This window comes from Lepisosteus oculatus, chromosome 4 (assembly GCF_040954835.1).
Source record: "Lepisosteus oculatus isolate fLepOcu1 chromosome 4, fLepOcu1.hap2, whole genome shotgun sequence".
NCBI classification, from domain to species: Eukaryota; Metazoa; Chordata; class Actinopteri; order Semionotiformes; family Lepisosteidae; genus Lepisosteus; species Lepisosteus oculatus.
In genome coordinates, this window is record NC_090699.1 from 45,254,971 (window position 1) to 45,272,012 (window position 17,042).

At 40.9% G+C, this 17,042-nt stretch overlaps 1 protein-coding gene across 5 annotated transcripts in view; it reads right to left on the reverse strand.

Annotated features, from left to right (window-relative positions):
- Positions 1-314: 314 nt before the first annotated feature.
- The window catches only part of sufu (suppressor of fused homolog (Drosophila)), a 39,509-nt gene continuing 22,781 nt past the window's right edge, over positions 315-17,042 (reverse strand). For 3 of the 5 annotated variants that reach the window (XM_006630869.3, XM_015347835.2, XM_015347834.2), the window contains exons 9-14: positions 16,561-16,663; positions 12,055-12,093; positions 8,411-8,545; positions 6,627-6,765; positions 5,912-5,980; positions 315-5,209 (exon numbers count right to left, since the gene is read on the reverse strand). In XM_006630869.3, coding sequence (XP_006630932.3) covers positions 5,120-5,209; positions 5,912-5,980; positions 6,627-6,765; positions 8,411-8,545; positions 12,055-12,093; positions 16,561-16,663 — 575 coding nt within the window. In that variant the 3' untranslated portion in view covers positions 315-5,119. The remainder of the gene's footprint in view (positions 5,210-5,911; positions 5,981-6,626; positions 6,766-8,410; positions 8,546-12,054; positions 12,094-16,560; positions 16,664-17,042) is intronic. The other 2 variants (XM_015347837.2, XM_015347836.2) reach the window with 1 other exon arrangement.

A 17,042-nucleotide genomic window follows, 5' to 3' on the forward strand; every position in this document is an offset into this window, starting at 1 on the left:
GAATCAATGTATTTTTTTATTTAGCACTTCTGTTTTTATCCTGAATAGATCATAGCCTAACAGTGTGAAGTCTGGGAGCAGTCCTAGGTAGGCATGAGATTTCCTATGTAAGGGCATCCCTAGGTGCTATTCTGGGAGATCACTTCAGAAGACCAGGCTGGACACAGGCAAAAGCTGAATCCTTGCAGTCCCTAGCTGAAAAGAAAAGGAGAAACTGAATTGGAAAGGTTTTTTAGAAAAACATATTTTACCACAGACTCGACAAACCCTTAATCTAGCAGAATCCCAAAGCTGCAGAAGACAAGCCACACATGTTCTGTAAATAGTTTTTAATGCACTTAGGATTACAGACACGGGCAGTTTAGTGATTCACAAAACAAGTATTACAAAAGTCGATGCGCATTCATCTTGCACTAAAATATACTGTCACTTTTTACATTAAACTACAATATTTAAAAAAAAAAACTAATGAAAAACTTCTGTAGTCTCACTGCTGAGAAATAAGCAGGAGTCAGTCCATAACTGTTTTTACTTTTCCCCCATTGAAAGCTGAACATTCTCTCTCAGAAATCCGAGATTTGAACGAACTGTGAAAATATTCAGAATTAAGACTAATAAAATCCAGCAACTCTGACAAGAGTAAAAGCCAAAGGTTTAAGTGTGGTTCGACTCCCAGTGAAAAGTGATTCTTTGCCAGATTGTGCTGAAACACAGGAGATAGAAGTTGGCATTCCATGTAATAAGGATTCCAAATGCTATACACTGTGCATGACTACAAATCCATCTAGGACCCAGTATGTACCACGCAGTGCCAAGTCAAGGGCAGAGGCAGGAGAAATGTAAAATGCTCTGCATCCCAATTGAGTTGCTTTATTTGCAAGTCATCCACTGCCCCTGACTGCTATCATGCAGCAGCAGCAGCAACGCCGACACGATACTGCAGATCACGGCTGGGATTCAGAGATGGAAGCAGCACTCGAAGGTGTGAATTCACCCTTCCAAGAAGGCACTGCCAAATTTCCCCACTAAATCTTGCCTCAGGGCAATTGAGAAAGTCGACACCCTCGAGTTTGAGACAGTGCAAGTTACAGGTCGAGGTTTACTCCATGCTGAAAAGAAAGACTATTTTGGCTGTGGCGCTTACCTCACCTGAAGAAGGCTCCATAGCCAAAATATTGTCTCTCTTCTTTTCCTTGCAGCATGAAAGGAACCTTTACCTGTTCCTTTGCAGTCTACGCATGCCGACACAGCTACCTGCTTGAAAGTGCAAGTTAACCTCAACACCTGACATCTCAATATTTAGGAGCTATTTAATTGTTTGCTTTGAAACATCAAAGATTCAAAAATGTTAGCCTGTTTTTAAATTTTTTCAAATGCAGAACCTTTCTTTTTTTGCCTCACAATTAGGTCTACCCAGTTGTCACACTCGGCTCATAACCAGAAGCAATATACCAACACGGTGGGGATAAGCTTCCCATGTCTGAATGATCTGCCATTTTTCATACTGCAATCTTCTCAGTGCCTTGTACATTAGTACAAACTGGAGGAGTGATGTCACCACTGCCTGGCTGCACACTGCTGTGTGTCAAGCTAAAGCCATTCCTACCTGAGACAGTCAGATAGCCTGGGCTCAAACAAGGATCATATCGACTAGAGATCACTGGCTTTCAACCCAGGTCATGGAGCACGGCTATGTTTTAAGTTTGATTCAACTCATTCGTTCATTAGAACATTTGCTTACTCCTCGGCATGCTTGTTAACAGATATTAATGTCCAATACGTGTGTGCAGACAGTGGCCCTGTGTCAGACACTGTTCTGCAGAGGTCCAATTACCTACATGAGGGCAGGTATGAAATTCAGAAAATGTTAACAGGTTAATACTAATTAATAACCCCAACCAAGTTCCTAGGAACTGAAAAAGGTCTTCATCAATTAGGCTTTGTGAAGAGCTCAGTTGGACTGTGAACCAGAGGAGATCAGGGTTCTCCAGAGTCGGGGATGAAAATCACTGCTTTACAGGGCTGACTGAACAAGGTAGGAGCCCAGACTGTGTTCAGACACGCCTCAAGTCCAGAACTTAAAACTACTTCAAACTTGGCAAGCTCTCCTCAACAGTATGTCAATGGTTCCCTCGCCTGTCTGATAAGCTCTTTCATGTGGTCACTCTATGACCACTGATAGGTGGCCCACAATCAGTAAATATGCAAGTGCAGAGCTGTACGACACTCTGAAATTCAGACACACAGCTCCAGTCCTCTTAAATGCAGAATCCGACAGGTTTTCTAGGTCTCTTTAAATCCACAGCTGATGTTGCTACAAAAGTGTAAACTGGCCTCTTTATGCTGACGACCAGCTCATTTGTTATTAAGAGCAGGGATGGAAATGAAAACCTGGAGAACTGGGGTGGAGCTGCTCAATTGTAGTGTCACCGCTCAATTGTAATAACCAAGCCTTCATAAATAATATCATAAAGGTCCCTTATTTAAATGAGTTTTAGTACTGGTCAGAGAAACAGTTAAAAACACTGCTGAAATACCTAAATGAATGTGAACAGTACTAACTAGAGCCAAATCCGTTTTTTCCCTTAATACAAAGTGGTGGTCATTCTATGATTTCAAATACTTGCAAAAATCACAAATGTTTTTGTCTAGCCTCTTTTTCTCTCTGACACTAATTGCTGAAACTATTATGAAAAGGATCAGTTTGGGGATCCAGAAAACATTCAGTATTTTTCTTTCAGAAAAAAATATTTTTTTTTACCATTGATGTGGCTTAAAGCATCTTTCCACTACGTTTCAGTGCAATGTGTTACTCTTTTGCTCAAAGTTACTGTATTTGATTCTAAAGGACAAAGTTCCATTAAATTTGTTTTCTCCCTTTTAATTGCATGCAGTACCAATTCTTCTTGTAAAGAAGACTATTGCTTAAGCGTTAAATGCACTGGAAACTACATACAGGCAGGCGCCTGCTGCTAGCACTGTGAATGATTTTTATCACACTGACTGCAGTGAAGCTCACAAAACATGCAGGCTGTATTGTCTTCTAACAGAGCCCTCAGCTTCTCCAGGATCAGAACCAACATGCTAACAAAAGCACATTTTCAACAAGGAAACATGTTTAAGAGTGTGTATTTTAATACAGGATTCCCTTCAAAATGATCCATCTTTGTCTGATACCACTGAAAGACACGGAAGGAGATTTTACTGACGATAAACGGATGTTTCAAATGACTTTCTGGTTTGACATTCTATTGATTTTTCAGATAAACATTTTTTAAATGTTTGCAAAAATGCTGCAGCTGTGCTGTTGCTGCTCCTTTGACCAGCTCTCTCGAGACCTTATTCTCGAGGCTACTTAAATACTGTAATGTGTTAGAATCTTAACTGTTAATCTTACAAATTCTGAAGTATTGTAGATTACCCTCTGCATGTACTGCACAAGGGAAAGCAGAATTACAGTTTTTACAGTCACTGTAACATACTTTTGGCAAATATTTTTACTCTTTAATGGGAAGAGAACTGCAGTTTTGAGGAACTACAGTTAAATGGTTTAGAATTTAGAATGCTTTTGCATTTTCATGTTAAACATTACCCGGCACATATGCAGCTAAGGTAATCCTGAAACACTAAACCATTTGTAGAGGAACTTCATTTTTATAAACTGCTTTATACACTTAAAATGGATAATTCAATAATATCAGCACAGTGTCACAAACTTCATTTAAATGCCAAATGTGGATTATGATAGATTATACCAAATATTTGGATTATAATTTATTCAGTGGGTTACTAGATTAAAACAAAGGAGCTGTGACTGTCCTGGATTTATTGGAATATACATATTGGGGCCCATAACCTAGGAATCTGCAACTTTCTTTTTTTAAAGTCAAGAGAAGTGCAAAGTGTTGGAGGTCAGGGCTGTGTAGAATTTTCCTTTTATGGAATGTTTTGTACACTTACCTCAAAATGAATTTGTAGGTGTGAGAAGCACTTCAAAGAGCAAAAGGAGTTAAAATATTACTTTAAATATTGAAAATAAAAATGACCTTTACAATACAGAAATAGGAATTTTGTGCTTGCTTCAACTAGAAACAAGATCATATACAGTGGGTTTTAACAGCGAGTCAGTTAAATGGTGATTTGTAATCCTAGACCTTGACAACTTGGCACTCTGTTCTGAGAACAGTATCAGCATGAACTTCTCCGTAAACCTTAAGATCCTACATCAGCCCAGGCACTGAATAGGTGAACAGCTTGTCAAGTCACAGAAGAAAGAGTAAAAAGCAATATTTCCTAGAAATTATTATAATGTCAGATATGAAACTGATTCTAATAAGTTAACCTGCCAAACGAATACATCTTTGGCATGATCGTAAGGTTCAATTTACAAATACAAAATTGCACTTGGTACAAAATTGTATGGTCTGCACTTCAGTCAACATATTAGAAAAAAACACTGATTAACGAATGGTTTAGAAATCTGCTGCACGTGTAGCTTGGGATCTGCATACCCAGCCCTTGGTGATGACACTGAACTTAATAGTGTCAGATGTGGTGACTCCTCACTCTGGTCACTTGTAGTAAACCCACAGTCCAGCACTGCCATGTGAAAACTTTGTATCCAGCTACCCAGTGTTTTGAATGGAGATCAATGCTCTTATGTTACAGACCAGCCCAGGAAAAGAGGTCAGTCCATGTGTTGCCTGGCAGACTTTGCAAACATTCTGTCGCAACATGGGATTCTCTAGCCAGTGTTTGTCTTGCACTGAAAAAACCTTAATAGCCATTCTCAGTGAGATCTTCAAGAACATAGGAGTCCAAACACCCTGGAACAATGCGTTTCACTGAACCAGAGTAATGGCAAAACACACTGTTGGTTTAGGATCAAAATAACCGATTGCTGAGAAAACAGCCAGTGCAGAAGGATGACGTATTCAGACAAAGGGCAGCAAGGCAGAGTCGACAATCAGGTGTTCGAAAGAACCTATTCCCAGCCCCAAGGGCAGCTACAACACAAACAGCAAAGTTGCGGCTGGGCGATTTCAGCCTGTCTGCTCATCTCTGTTGGAGGGTCCCCTTGTCAGCTCTGAGCTGCAGTCTGGCACCGTAGTCTTCTGCGTTACTGCAGAGGGCTGTCGAACACTGAGTCTGGCAAGATGGAGATTTTCAGCTTCTTCTCTGGCCAGCTGTACTCCTTCGGCAATTTAGGCTTTAGAGAGGAAAATAAAATCATTAAAAAAATAGATTGGGGGACTTTTTAATAAAACTAAACAGCAGGTTGTGTACTTCAACAAAAACCATACATATTCTGGAATTTGGTCAATTACACAGTCTCGTTTTAAGTTCCACAAATTAATATTTAATAGATATTTGATTACTATTTACTGAAATCAACTGAAGGTTCATAGAATGTCAATAAAGAATATGTAAATGGTAATCAAGAGGATTATTTAAGATTATGGTTAGTGTGAACAATGCTCATTAAAATCTTAAAATCTCCAGATTACAGCAAATTAAGATACTAATGATACATCATCCTACACAGGGTCCCGGGAGAACCAGAGCCTGTCCCAGCATGCAACAGGCACAAGGAGGGATACACCCTGGACAGGACGCCAGTCCACCACAAGGCACACACAAACATACACTCACACCAGGGCCAATTTACAGAAGCCAGTTAACCCAGCAATATGTCTCTGGGCTGTGGAAGGAATCTGGAGGAAACCCATGTGAACACAGGGGAAGAATATATACCTAACCTTAATATAAAACTTTGCAAACACTTCGTAAAAACAAAGGCCCTCTTGAATAACCGCATATACTAAGGAAACCAATATTAAATCCTTTATTATACAATACCCTAAGGCACCACTCAATATTTACAATATTTGTAAAATAAAGGCATATTTACCTCCTCATGTGCAGTCAGATCTTCCAGATCTTCAAGCATTTTTTCTACAAACTCCTCAGTTAGCAATATCTGGAAAAAATAAACATTTGAACTCAACTGATTAAACCACTATGCTAGACTGATCAATTTTTAAATTCTCATATTTCACTGTTCAGCATCCTGACACATCTAGGCGGCTCTTCTTTTGAATGGCCCACTTTTTAAATCAGTGCCTTCCAATGTAGTCAGCACTGCACCATGTTCTGTTAATTTAGGGAAGGAAACTGAATTGTAACTCTGATCATTTATTATGAATCTCCCAACAACATGCTGCTTTGCCAGAGAAAGAGGGAAACCGGTTTTATTTTTTGTTCCTGGTCTCCGATCCAGTGGTCGGACTTGGCTCGAGTCTGCCTTATGTAACGGTGGTTACTGGAATCCTGCTGCCTGGGGTTTATGATGCATTTTTCCTCATGTGGGAGCCACGTCTGTACTGTTTATAGCTGTGTGTGATCTACCTCACAGATCACAGCAGGAAGCAACTCCCACAGGCCCAGGAATGCTCCACCGCGTTAAGAGGGCTTTCAGCTGGATGTGGAGAAGAATAATGTATTTTGACGGCAGATAATTATATTTCCATATTTGAAATGCAAGTGGGAACATTATCTCAGGGTACTAGAGGAAGGGAAACTAAATGCTCCTGGATGGGGGCCAGGCGTCCTGGCAGCTATCTTACCTGCAACCACGGCCCGTGGGCAGCATACGGGTTCTCTTCTGTGGCGAAGGCACCCTCCACTCCTGTTGACACGAAGGTGATCGCCGTGTCGCCAGTAATGCTTTTGTAGGTGAAGTGTCTTCCATGAAGCAGCCGGCCCCTGCAGGGAGGGAGCAAGAAACACTACAGCTGCCTGCCTTGTCTGATCACCCTTCTGTCTGGGATCCATCTGCAGCACAGCACGTGTGCCTGAATCTCAAACCCATCACCCATCAAGAACAGAAAAAAAGTCCCTGCATTGCTCTTTATCTCCAAAAATGAAACCTTAGTTTCCCTGTTCCCTAAAATCCACAAGTGCCTCACACTTTCCATTAGATCGCTCACGATCCCATTTCCTCTTGCACAAAAAGATGACCAAAGTCTGTTACTGTCAAATGTTCTGCATCATCTGAATGCGATATTATTGTTCATTTACTGGTACTGAGAACATTAGACAGTCAGATAAAATCCTCTCATTATGGCAATTACTCATAATATATTTGCTCATACCAAGAAACATTGAGCATTTGTGAAAACGGGAAGCCAGCTGTAATTGTCTTGTCAGAATCACCTTCTAAATGCAGAACAGCATAAAGGGATATCAAAAGCACCTGCCAACGTTTACACTAACTGGACTTCACTCTGGGATGGCCTGCTCTAGCGGTGCCACACTAAAGCAGCACTATGAGTTCTTGGCCTCTTCCCTGGGATATCAGTGTGGTTAAGTGCAGGAATTTAAACCTTTGGAAGAAGTTTCAATGTTTTCTAGTTACTTTGGTAAGAATCGAGTATTCTATGTATTTTAAACAGTAAAGTACAAAACATTATAAACTATACCCAATTAAACAAGTAATAGGTTATCTTTCTGTCTTTCTGACTGCCCTGTCTTTCTCACACCTGAAGAAGGCTCCACGTCCGAAACGTTGTGTTTTCTTTCTTCTCTTTTCAGCATGGAATAAACCTATTACTTTTTCCTTTGCAGCCTACACATGCTGAAGCAACCACCCACCTGAACTACTATAACCAATTAAGTAAACACCCACAAAAAAATTAAATTAACTGAAGTGGGAATGAACCACAAGACTTACGTTTGACACACCTATTCTCTGAGTGCTGGAGTGACTATACATTTCTGTGGTAAGCCTTTTCCAAATTACAACCATTTCAGTCACAGTAAAAGATTAAATGGAAACAGGCGTTTTCCTTGTAACTGATTTCTGTAATCAGCAGTTGTTAACATACTGTTCCAACAGGCATACCAGAAAAGGAGAGGCGAAGATAAATACACATCCCTCAAAACATCAGGTTATCTACATATTTGGACTCTGCCAGCCTTGGTATAGGGTAAAAAACTATTATATCTCACTGATACTTAGGGCTTTTCATCTACAGTGTTTAAGATGTCCCATTTAATTTATACTGAGCTACTCTTGTTTCCCAGTTAAAAAAAACAATGAAGACAAGGCAGCTGCTTTCACATGTGCTTTGTCTCATCAGTCCCTCAAACACAACTTATAGGTGAGGCACACTAAACACTTCTACCAGAATTCTGTGTGCAGTTTTCAGTCCAGCTCCAGGTGGATATGGACCTGGTGTATGCAGCTGAACCAGTAAGAAAAAAGCAGGAATAAGTGAACAAGACTAAGATCATTCATTGCCACAAGTAAGAGAGCAAGTACTTTAACCCATACGTTTCCACTTATCATACAGCTGTTATGAAATTTTTAACAAGCATGCCTGCACTTTATAAATAGTGCCCGGGGTACCTCAGGCACAGAGGGATGAGCGTGCCGGACTCCTGGTTGAACTTGAGGTGCACGCTCTCCAGCTGCCGGGTGCGCACCAGCTCATGGGGAACGATGGCTGCAGAGCTCTCACTCTCCAGACTGTCCTTGCGACTCCTGAAAAGAGGAGCACAGTAGTTTACGGGGGGAGGTTGGCCTGGGCAGGGCTGGAAGCTTACAAAATGTTTATCATGAGTCTAGTTAGGTCCACTGCAAATTTAAGTACTCTTAGAAGGTGACATTTGGTGAAGATGGTTACTGCATTTAGACTTTTGTTGACGCATATGACACATACAACATGTCTCTACATACATCCAACGTCAATGCTAATGTAATTAAGACACTTATTTTTGGCATACTTTTCTGGGAATCCATTTTGAAAACTTTCCTTTATGGAAAAAAGATAAAAGCTGGATATGAAAATACTAATTTCATCCGCTAACAATCACAATGAACATTTATCAGAAATATAGTACATAAATCTAACTCAAAACATATACCTAAAATAGTCCTGAGAAATGTTTAATTCATTAAAATTAAGTAATCATAATCTCAAGCAGCAGAAAAGCCCTAACAAAAGTGTCAGACAGTCCTGTGCATCTCAAGGAGGTTTTGATTAAGTGGTATGAGGTAATTCAGACATTAAAATGTGACTATGCAGACTATGCCTTTAAACCACAGAAAATTAGGAAAGCAAATTTAAAAGAGCAATTCACCAGTATCTTATTTAGAAGCCTGACAAGTAGCCTGCTTTTCATCTTTGTTGAAATGCATGAAAACAATCAGAAGTTATTTGTTTGTTTTTTGAGCTGCGGCTGAAAGTAAAGCTTAGCAGAACCAGTGTGCTTTCTCCCAAACACTAGGGCTCCTCTGGGTTCACTTGCCTTCATCAAAGTGAAGGTCATTATTTCATGGAGATGCTATCTTTCCCTAGGGGTCTTCAGGGGGCATGTGATCATCAACGGGCTTTGCAGAATTTCTCTTGTAAAACACTGTATCGTCTAATGGCATCCGTGTTGTTCTATGTGTAGGCATTAAAACATGGCTTCAGTTTTCAGTAGAGAAAACTGAAAAGCCACTAAAAATGGCGATTTGCAGTCACCTGCTGGTGCTGTCAACCAGACTGGCTGCAGGACAAGAGGCGCAGAATGCGAGGGCGTGACCCTGCCATTTCACTCTCAATACCCTGTAATGTGTGATGACAAACTTCACACGCCAACTCTAGTGACACCCACTCTCCCACACAGAATAAGGTGATGGAATTGTCATTAGTCAAAATGATATCCATCAAGCAGTATTCATTCAATTCACTGTTTGAATACGGCTGTGTGGCACAAGTGAATACGCTAAGCTGTAACTAAATTCTCAACCGGTAAATCTGCTTCATGAAAGTTGAAAGTTCTGCTGTCTGTTGAGGCTTACAAACTGCCATGAAGCCAACTCTACTGTGCTACTGCACTGTCAACAGATTGCCATGCACAATACAGACCTGCTGAGGTGAGAGTCCAGCCTCCCTACTGCTGTCACACTATAATACCCAAATGCCTATTCCCCACCACAGAAGCACACAAGCTGACAGGAGCCAGCGCAGTAAATGTTAACTTCTACTCATCCCCTTTACAGTCTGCATCCTGAACCAACACCCACTCTACTCTCTTACTCCAGCATGCAGTTCTGTGAAGTATCTGGATAAAACTCAAATGACCAAAAACATGCAAGTACACGTTAAGTATACCAAATGCAATTGGTCAAGAACGGCACAATGTAAGGATACAGCAATAAAGCATGAGTATACACCAACATCAGCAGCACCATTTTGCAAACAAGCGTGGTCCATTTTCTGCCATTTTTTCTTCAGATTTATTCAGAAGAAAATAATCTGAACAATACTAAGAATTGTCCGTGCATGCTTCTTTCCGTGTGAACCTATTCTTGGAGAGTTGTGATCCGACGGTTGCTAAAACGAAATGACTAATCTGGTTCTTTTCTCCATATAAGAAGCAGATGAATTCCACGTCGAGAAGCAGAAAGGCAACCATTTCGGTTGCTGAGCCGTCTTCAGGACTTCAGGCTTTCTTTCCATCGCAGGTTGCGTGAGGAAGCGGCTCCCTGCCTTTCTTATATTTAGTCTCAATACAATAGGCCTGGAGTACTACAGTAAGTGAATAATGGGATATGAAAAGTATGCAACAGGAGGACTGGCTGTTCGGAAACATTCACTTCACTGTGTGCAGCAAAAATGCAGTCCACCCTCCACGCTCACGTCTCAGTCTGGCAGCAGAGTTGTATACACATATGCCCATGTTACTTCTCTATTAACATTCTCTGCCTCATCTGAAGCCTATGTGAGGACAGCTTGTCAGCCACATCGGACCAGCGCTATGAAACCCTTACTGCATTCCTCCTTGTCTTGTTTAGTACATGTGCACATGTGCACAGGGCTGCTGTTCTGGTCCAAAGTCGTCATCATCATGCATTTGCTTGAGTCTAAGAGGCTCCAGACTTTCAACAGACTGTCATGTCCAACACTTGCATACGTTCCATTTAACTAACACATGTGAATAGAAAATTCAGAACCTGTTTAGCAAAGATAACTAAACCAAATATCTTGGGCAGAAGCATTTAAATAAATGTAGACTCAAAACTCTGGGCTTTCCTTAAAAAAAAGATGACTGGCATAACTTTTTGAAAATACAAAAACAAAAATTATTCCACTTGGAAAGTTTTTCCCCCTTTTCTGGCAAATCTAGTAAAGTGCTTGTGAAGTTGATCAGATTTCTTAGTGTAACAATATATTGCAAGAATGGAACTCTCAATAGACAGCTCTTAATAAATCTACCTGGTCCTGTGGTTGCTATACCAGCTTTACATCTTTGAGTTTCAGGGCACCTCTATTATATAGGCATAGGTACTGAGATGAAAACAGTCCTTGAGCAAAAACACTGGACATGATTAAAACCTTGTTTATAATGTCAGCAATACTTCTCCATCAGGGACAGAGAGGAGAGTTAATGGTCTGAATCCCTGCTTTGCACCTGCAGGATGTAATTTCACCTCCACTGCCTACCTCCCCAAAATGAACAGAAGAAAGGATGATTGTCAGTTGAATTTAGTTTGTAAAAACAGCACAAAATATGAGCTTGAGCAATCAGTCCCCTGCTAACTCTTCTCCGGAGAAAACACGTAAAATCAACTCCGCGCCCTTATTAGCCCCCCGGACAACTTCCATTAGGTATGCAGTTAATGAACTACTGAGCTGACAGCCTGCCGTGTTAACTCTGCAATGCAGGGGAGTTTTACTGTAGCCTTCAAACCATGGATTACTTATATACAAGGCAGATGCAAACGTTTTCTCTCTGAGGATTTGTTTTAGACCAATTCTCCAAGATATGTTTGCAAAATCCACTGCAGCAAAATCTTATGACAGTCTGTTGATGGCTCTGCAAAAAAACCCAACAATCAAGTGTGACTTTCCATACTAACCCCCCACCCCAGTTTTTAAAATCTAACTCCAGCCTTCGTCCATGAGCTGAACCGTCAGAGAATCATTAACAAAAAGCGCAGTTCTTTCTGAGATGTCACAATGAGCAAGAATGATGTGTATTTTCTTCATGGGTTGCGCTTACCTTGAAGTCTGCTGGTTCTGCAAGTGGCCCACTGATTGTCTATGGAGAAATTAGGGGGAGATCTGTACTAGAGCAAAGTCAAAAATATATGATCTATAACAAGTAATACTACTGCCAAGAGAAGGTTTCAAGTAGTTGCATTCCAAGGTCATTAATTAAAAACAGGTTAAAATCTCTTTAGTTCAATCTACTTTCTACAAACATCCTTCAAGAAAATTAACACACTAAATGGACATCATTTAAATGCTAAATGGTTTAAATTCATTTAAATGAATGGTTCATAACCAGCTGGAAAACTCCTGCAGCTAAACATTCTATAAGGAAGTTGACACTGGAGTATAAAACTAAAACATTCCTAAAAAGAGAGTTCAGAGAAGGGAAAAAATCATTCTGTATTCTAACAAGTAGTTACGTCATGTAGAGTTTGGGGAAAAGGGTATTCTCTTCTTTGGATTACTCACTGAGAGCAGAAATGATAGCATAAGTGCCCACCAGATGGCACCACAGAGCAGCCCTGACTGCCTGGCAGCACCTCTGATCTGCAGTACAAGAGCCTGCAGAGGTCCTCTATCCTCAACAGCTGGAGAAAACGGCTTGCAAAGCCACCTCTGTACAGACTACTAGAATTCTCAATGCTTACCTTTAAAAATGAAGCTGGAGGACACCTGTTAGACTGAGCAACTAAGGGTAAACAACCTAGACAGCAAATGCTCAGTTTTATCTCCCTGAATTGTACTTCCTCCTGAACGCAGGAATCCAGAAATGGCTTCCATGTGCACACCAACGTTCCGCCTGGATTCCAGGTGTTCAGAGGTAAAATCAAGTACATTTGAGAGCTAATTAAATATGGGAAAGATCATTTCACAATTTAAATCTTTCAGGTGGATTTAACTAAAGGTCATCTACACTATAAAAAACACCTCCCATATTTCCTAGCAGGGGAAGCAGCTGAAAGATCCCCACTGAGGCCCCGCGATGCCGAGCCGAGAGGCTGGCATCACATGGCGAAGCCAGACAGCCGATACAGCTGTTCACTGTGCACAGTCCATATCAAATAGACAGGGTGCATTTGCACACAGCATTATTTTTGACATGATCGGTCAGCATTTGATCCTGTGGAGATGTTCGAAGACAGAAATATTTAATGTTTGCTGCAAAGCCTCATGTTTTGGTGGATTGAGAAGCTTTGTGGGATGACAATCTACACTTAATGTAAACGTTCAACATCGCATGATTCGTGTTTCTAGGCAACTACAAATAATCAAAGCCAGGATCGCTTGCAAATGGAACCGCTTAAGTCTAAGTGTGTGGATGGGAGAGAGGGACACTCCATGGCAACACCATGAAACTAAATCAAGGTCATCTACAAATAACCGCAATATCATCAGACCAAACACTTGTGAAAAGCTTTTCTGACATCTTAAACTATGGAAATTACCGATCAAAGTACAGGAATTCAGTTAATGTCAATTTTGGAAAGAACAAGCTGCATATCCCACAGATTATCACAGGAGGTGTTCTTGTGCAAGAATGAAAAAAGACTTTTGTCACCTTTGAAAACAGCAGATCTCTCTCAATTTATCAGGAGTACAGTACTGTTAGCTCACAGGCTCGCAAATTCAGATTAAGCACCTTCAAGAGCATATGACACAATCAAAATACACAATTTCCAATTACATCCAAAACATACTAGCTGAACATCATGTCCTTTGACCCAGAAAAGGAAACAGTAGGGGCTGTTTCCAGATGCTCGTGTCTTCAAAGGACAAGTAGTTTGTGGTCTTCAAAGCACCCATTAACCTGATTGGTGTAGAGTTCAGATTTCCTTGCCTGAGTTTTACTCACATTGTAGGCAAGATCTGTGCAAGACCAGAAGAAACATCTTATGCTGCCTTTGAATAAAGGTGGTGAATTATTTCAGTAAGCTAGTATAGAACCTGTTTATCTTAATTTTATTAAACCTGCTGCAACATAGCAACAGAAGGCTAGGGGCCAGGATGGTGGTTCTTGCTCACAAGTCTTCAGGCAATGATTCACTGCTTGCTGTTACCCGATCCAGTGTAACCTTCGAGGTTGGTCAGGTGAGTGAATACAAGTAGGAAGCTCAAGACTCCCTGGGAGCTCCACAAATCAGCTGTTCAGCATAGGTAATAGGAAATATCTCTGACAAGAGGAACGCAGGAATCCATCCCCTCCCCTCTTAAACAAAATGTCTCAGACATGTTATTGTCTTCCACAAGTTCAGATTCATATAACGTGGACCTCACTACTTTTAAGGTCTGAGTGAAGCCTTTTTGATTTTTAATAACAATTTGGCAGCCAATTAGATTACAGTGTTCCGGGTAAAAAAATTGTAGATATGTTCTACCCCAGCAGGTCCTTAGTGACTTAAAGCTGAAGAGAAAAGGTAAAATCCTTGATTATGGACTGGAACCTGATCCCTGAATTATGGCTAATGTACCTTAATCCTTTTTAGCTGCCAAGTTATATAATGGGAGATACGGAAGTCCATGCAGTGCACAGATTCTATCTGTGGCTTTGTAGAGGTATATGGAAAAAAAACATCACAGTTTACAACTTGTGCCACAGATGCTATTTCTAACTATGCTGAAAAAATGCTGCATTTTAGAGATGAGCTACTTTAGCAATTAATGTGCATATGAAGAATGAAAATGAATATTTTGTATACAAAAGGTCACTTTTTAAGTTTCGCTCTGAATTTTAGTAGAAGACAACTTCTCTTCAGAGACTTTTTATCCACAGAGCAAATGTTAACGTTGGTTTCCAACACCCTGGGACTAATGCAAACTACCAGAAATGGCTGCCGAAGGAGGAGGGGGGCTGAACAGGCCTGTTCAGTGCCAATCTGCAACACACAGCAAACAACAAGCCAGGACAGACAGGGAGACTAGCTAGACAGGCACTTAATCATTTTACTTTGTTCCTCCCATTTCTGCAGAAAAACATCAGAAATGCTCCTTCCAGATTAAAAGCAACATGCAACATTTCTTTTTAATAGTAATACTCCCACTGCATAGCTCATTTGACAATTCTGCCATTTTAATAGGTTTTTGAAAAAAAAAAACCCAACTCCAAACATTTTTTAAAGTCTCCCTCACACGTCCCTGAAGATCTCATTATTGGCCGTCTGTTTTTGTGCTGCAACATCATTTTAGCTTAACAAGCAACTCAAGTTATCAGCTGCTTGGTGCATTTATATACAATGCAAGCCAGATAGGTGTGACTTTTATTGCATTTGAAAGTTTTCAAATACAGTAGATTAACGATAAATGCCAAGCAGCAAGTCAGAAGGAAAGGTAGATGTAAATTTAAACCATCCAAGTTTACAAGCCTATGCTTTTGAGACCATAATGCAGCACGTCAGTTTTACTTACAACTTTTCATTTGCATCCCTCTACAGTGTTGATTCTGATCATGATTTGTTTTGTTTTATTTCTTTTCTTTTTCATTTCTTTCTTTCCCCCCACTCCAACAGTCCTTTGTTAATCGCAAGGCCTGGCCCCTTTCTGGGGTCTGATCTCGGAACAGAAACCAAAATAAACGCTGGGGAAGGTCTAGAATCAACACTGGGAAATCGTCTGGTTTTACCTTTGCCTCCATTTAAACTAGAAAACGAAACTAATCCCAAATTAGGTTCCCATAGTTTTAACGATAAATATGGATCATTTGAAGGGACAAAAGTAGTTGTGTGTGTGTGGGGGGGGGGGGGGCTACCACTTCATGTGATAGTGTGACAGTGTCTCCAGGGTCACCCATGATCAGTCGTTTATCCCTGGTAAGGGTCGCAGTGACCCGGGGGCATCTTGTATGGGACACCAGCCCATGCCAGATCAGATGCATAGGCTTCCCCGTGTGCAGACAGAGACAATTTGGGTCACTAAATAAAGTAACCCAGTTAGCGTGTCTTTGAAAGCCTGGAGGAAACTAGTGCACCACAGAAACCCATGTAGAAGCAGCAAACTCCACACATAAAGTGGCCCATTTCAGATTCCAGCCCAGGACCTGAGAGCCCTAAAGCAGCACTAAAAGCCACATGACGATGGACCAAAGTGATCAAACTAGTTTAACTTTTTATTGCTACATTATGTTAGCAATTTCAAATAATAATAATAGATTCCATAATCACAAGTTTCTTGTTACACATGACCTTTATATATTATATAAATGAATAATACGAATGTCTCTGTTGCACAATGACATCTTCGTCAATCTCCCATTCCTGCAGGAGAAGCACGTCACAGCTTTTGTTTAGGCCATCCTGCTGCCCTCTACCACCAGCAGACAGAAGACAGAGCCAGCGCAGGGTGTTACGTTTCTGGCTTGCATCAAGACACCACAATCTCCACCGCAGTCAGGCTCGTTAAATACAGATCCTCTCCGACGGCTCCAGACAGTAAACAGAAATGTACTACAGTTGTCGGGAACACTGGCAACAGCTGCTGCACTGCGGTTAAATAAAAAAAAACCCCAATAAAACAGACTTACTGTGGCCGGTCATGGTTCTGCCTCTGGCCACTGATGGGAGGTAAAACGGGTTTGCTGTTGATCTCCAATCCCTTCCGCAGGGCCTCTCTGATCTGCTCTGTGTCTAAGGGCAAACACACCAAAAATCAATTCAGGCGGTTTCAAAAAGCTGTCGTGTCCTCAATTGATTTTGCCACTTTCAGACACAAACAACATATAATAATAATAATAATAATAATAATAATAATAATAATAATAATAATATCACTTTATTAACCCTTTACAATTCCTTGCATTAGGAATTTGTCTTTTCGCATATCCCAGCTTGCTCTCCATGAGACACACAGACAGGGAGAGAAGCTTGGGGTCAGAGCACAGGGTCAGCCATTGTACAGCGCCCCTGGAGCAGTTGGGGTTAAGGGCCTTGCTCAGGAGCCCAATGGAGTAGGATTCCTCTGGCGGCTGCGGGATTTGAACCTTTCAGCCACAGGTGCAGATCCTTA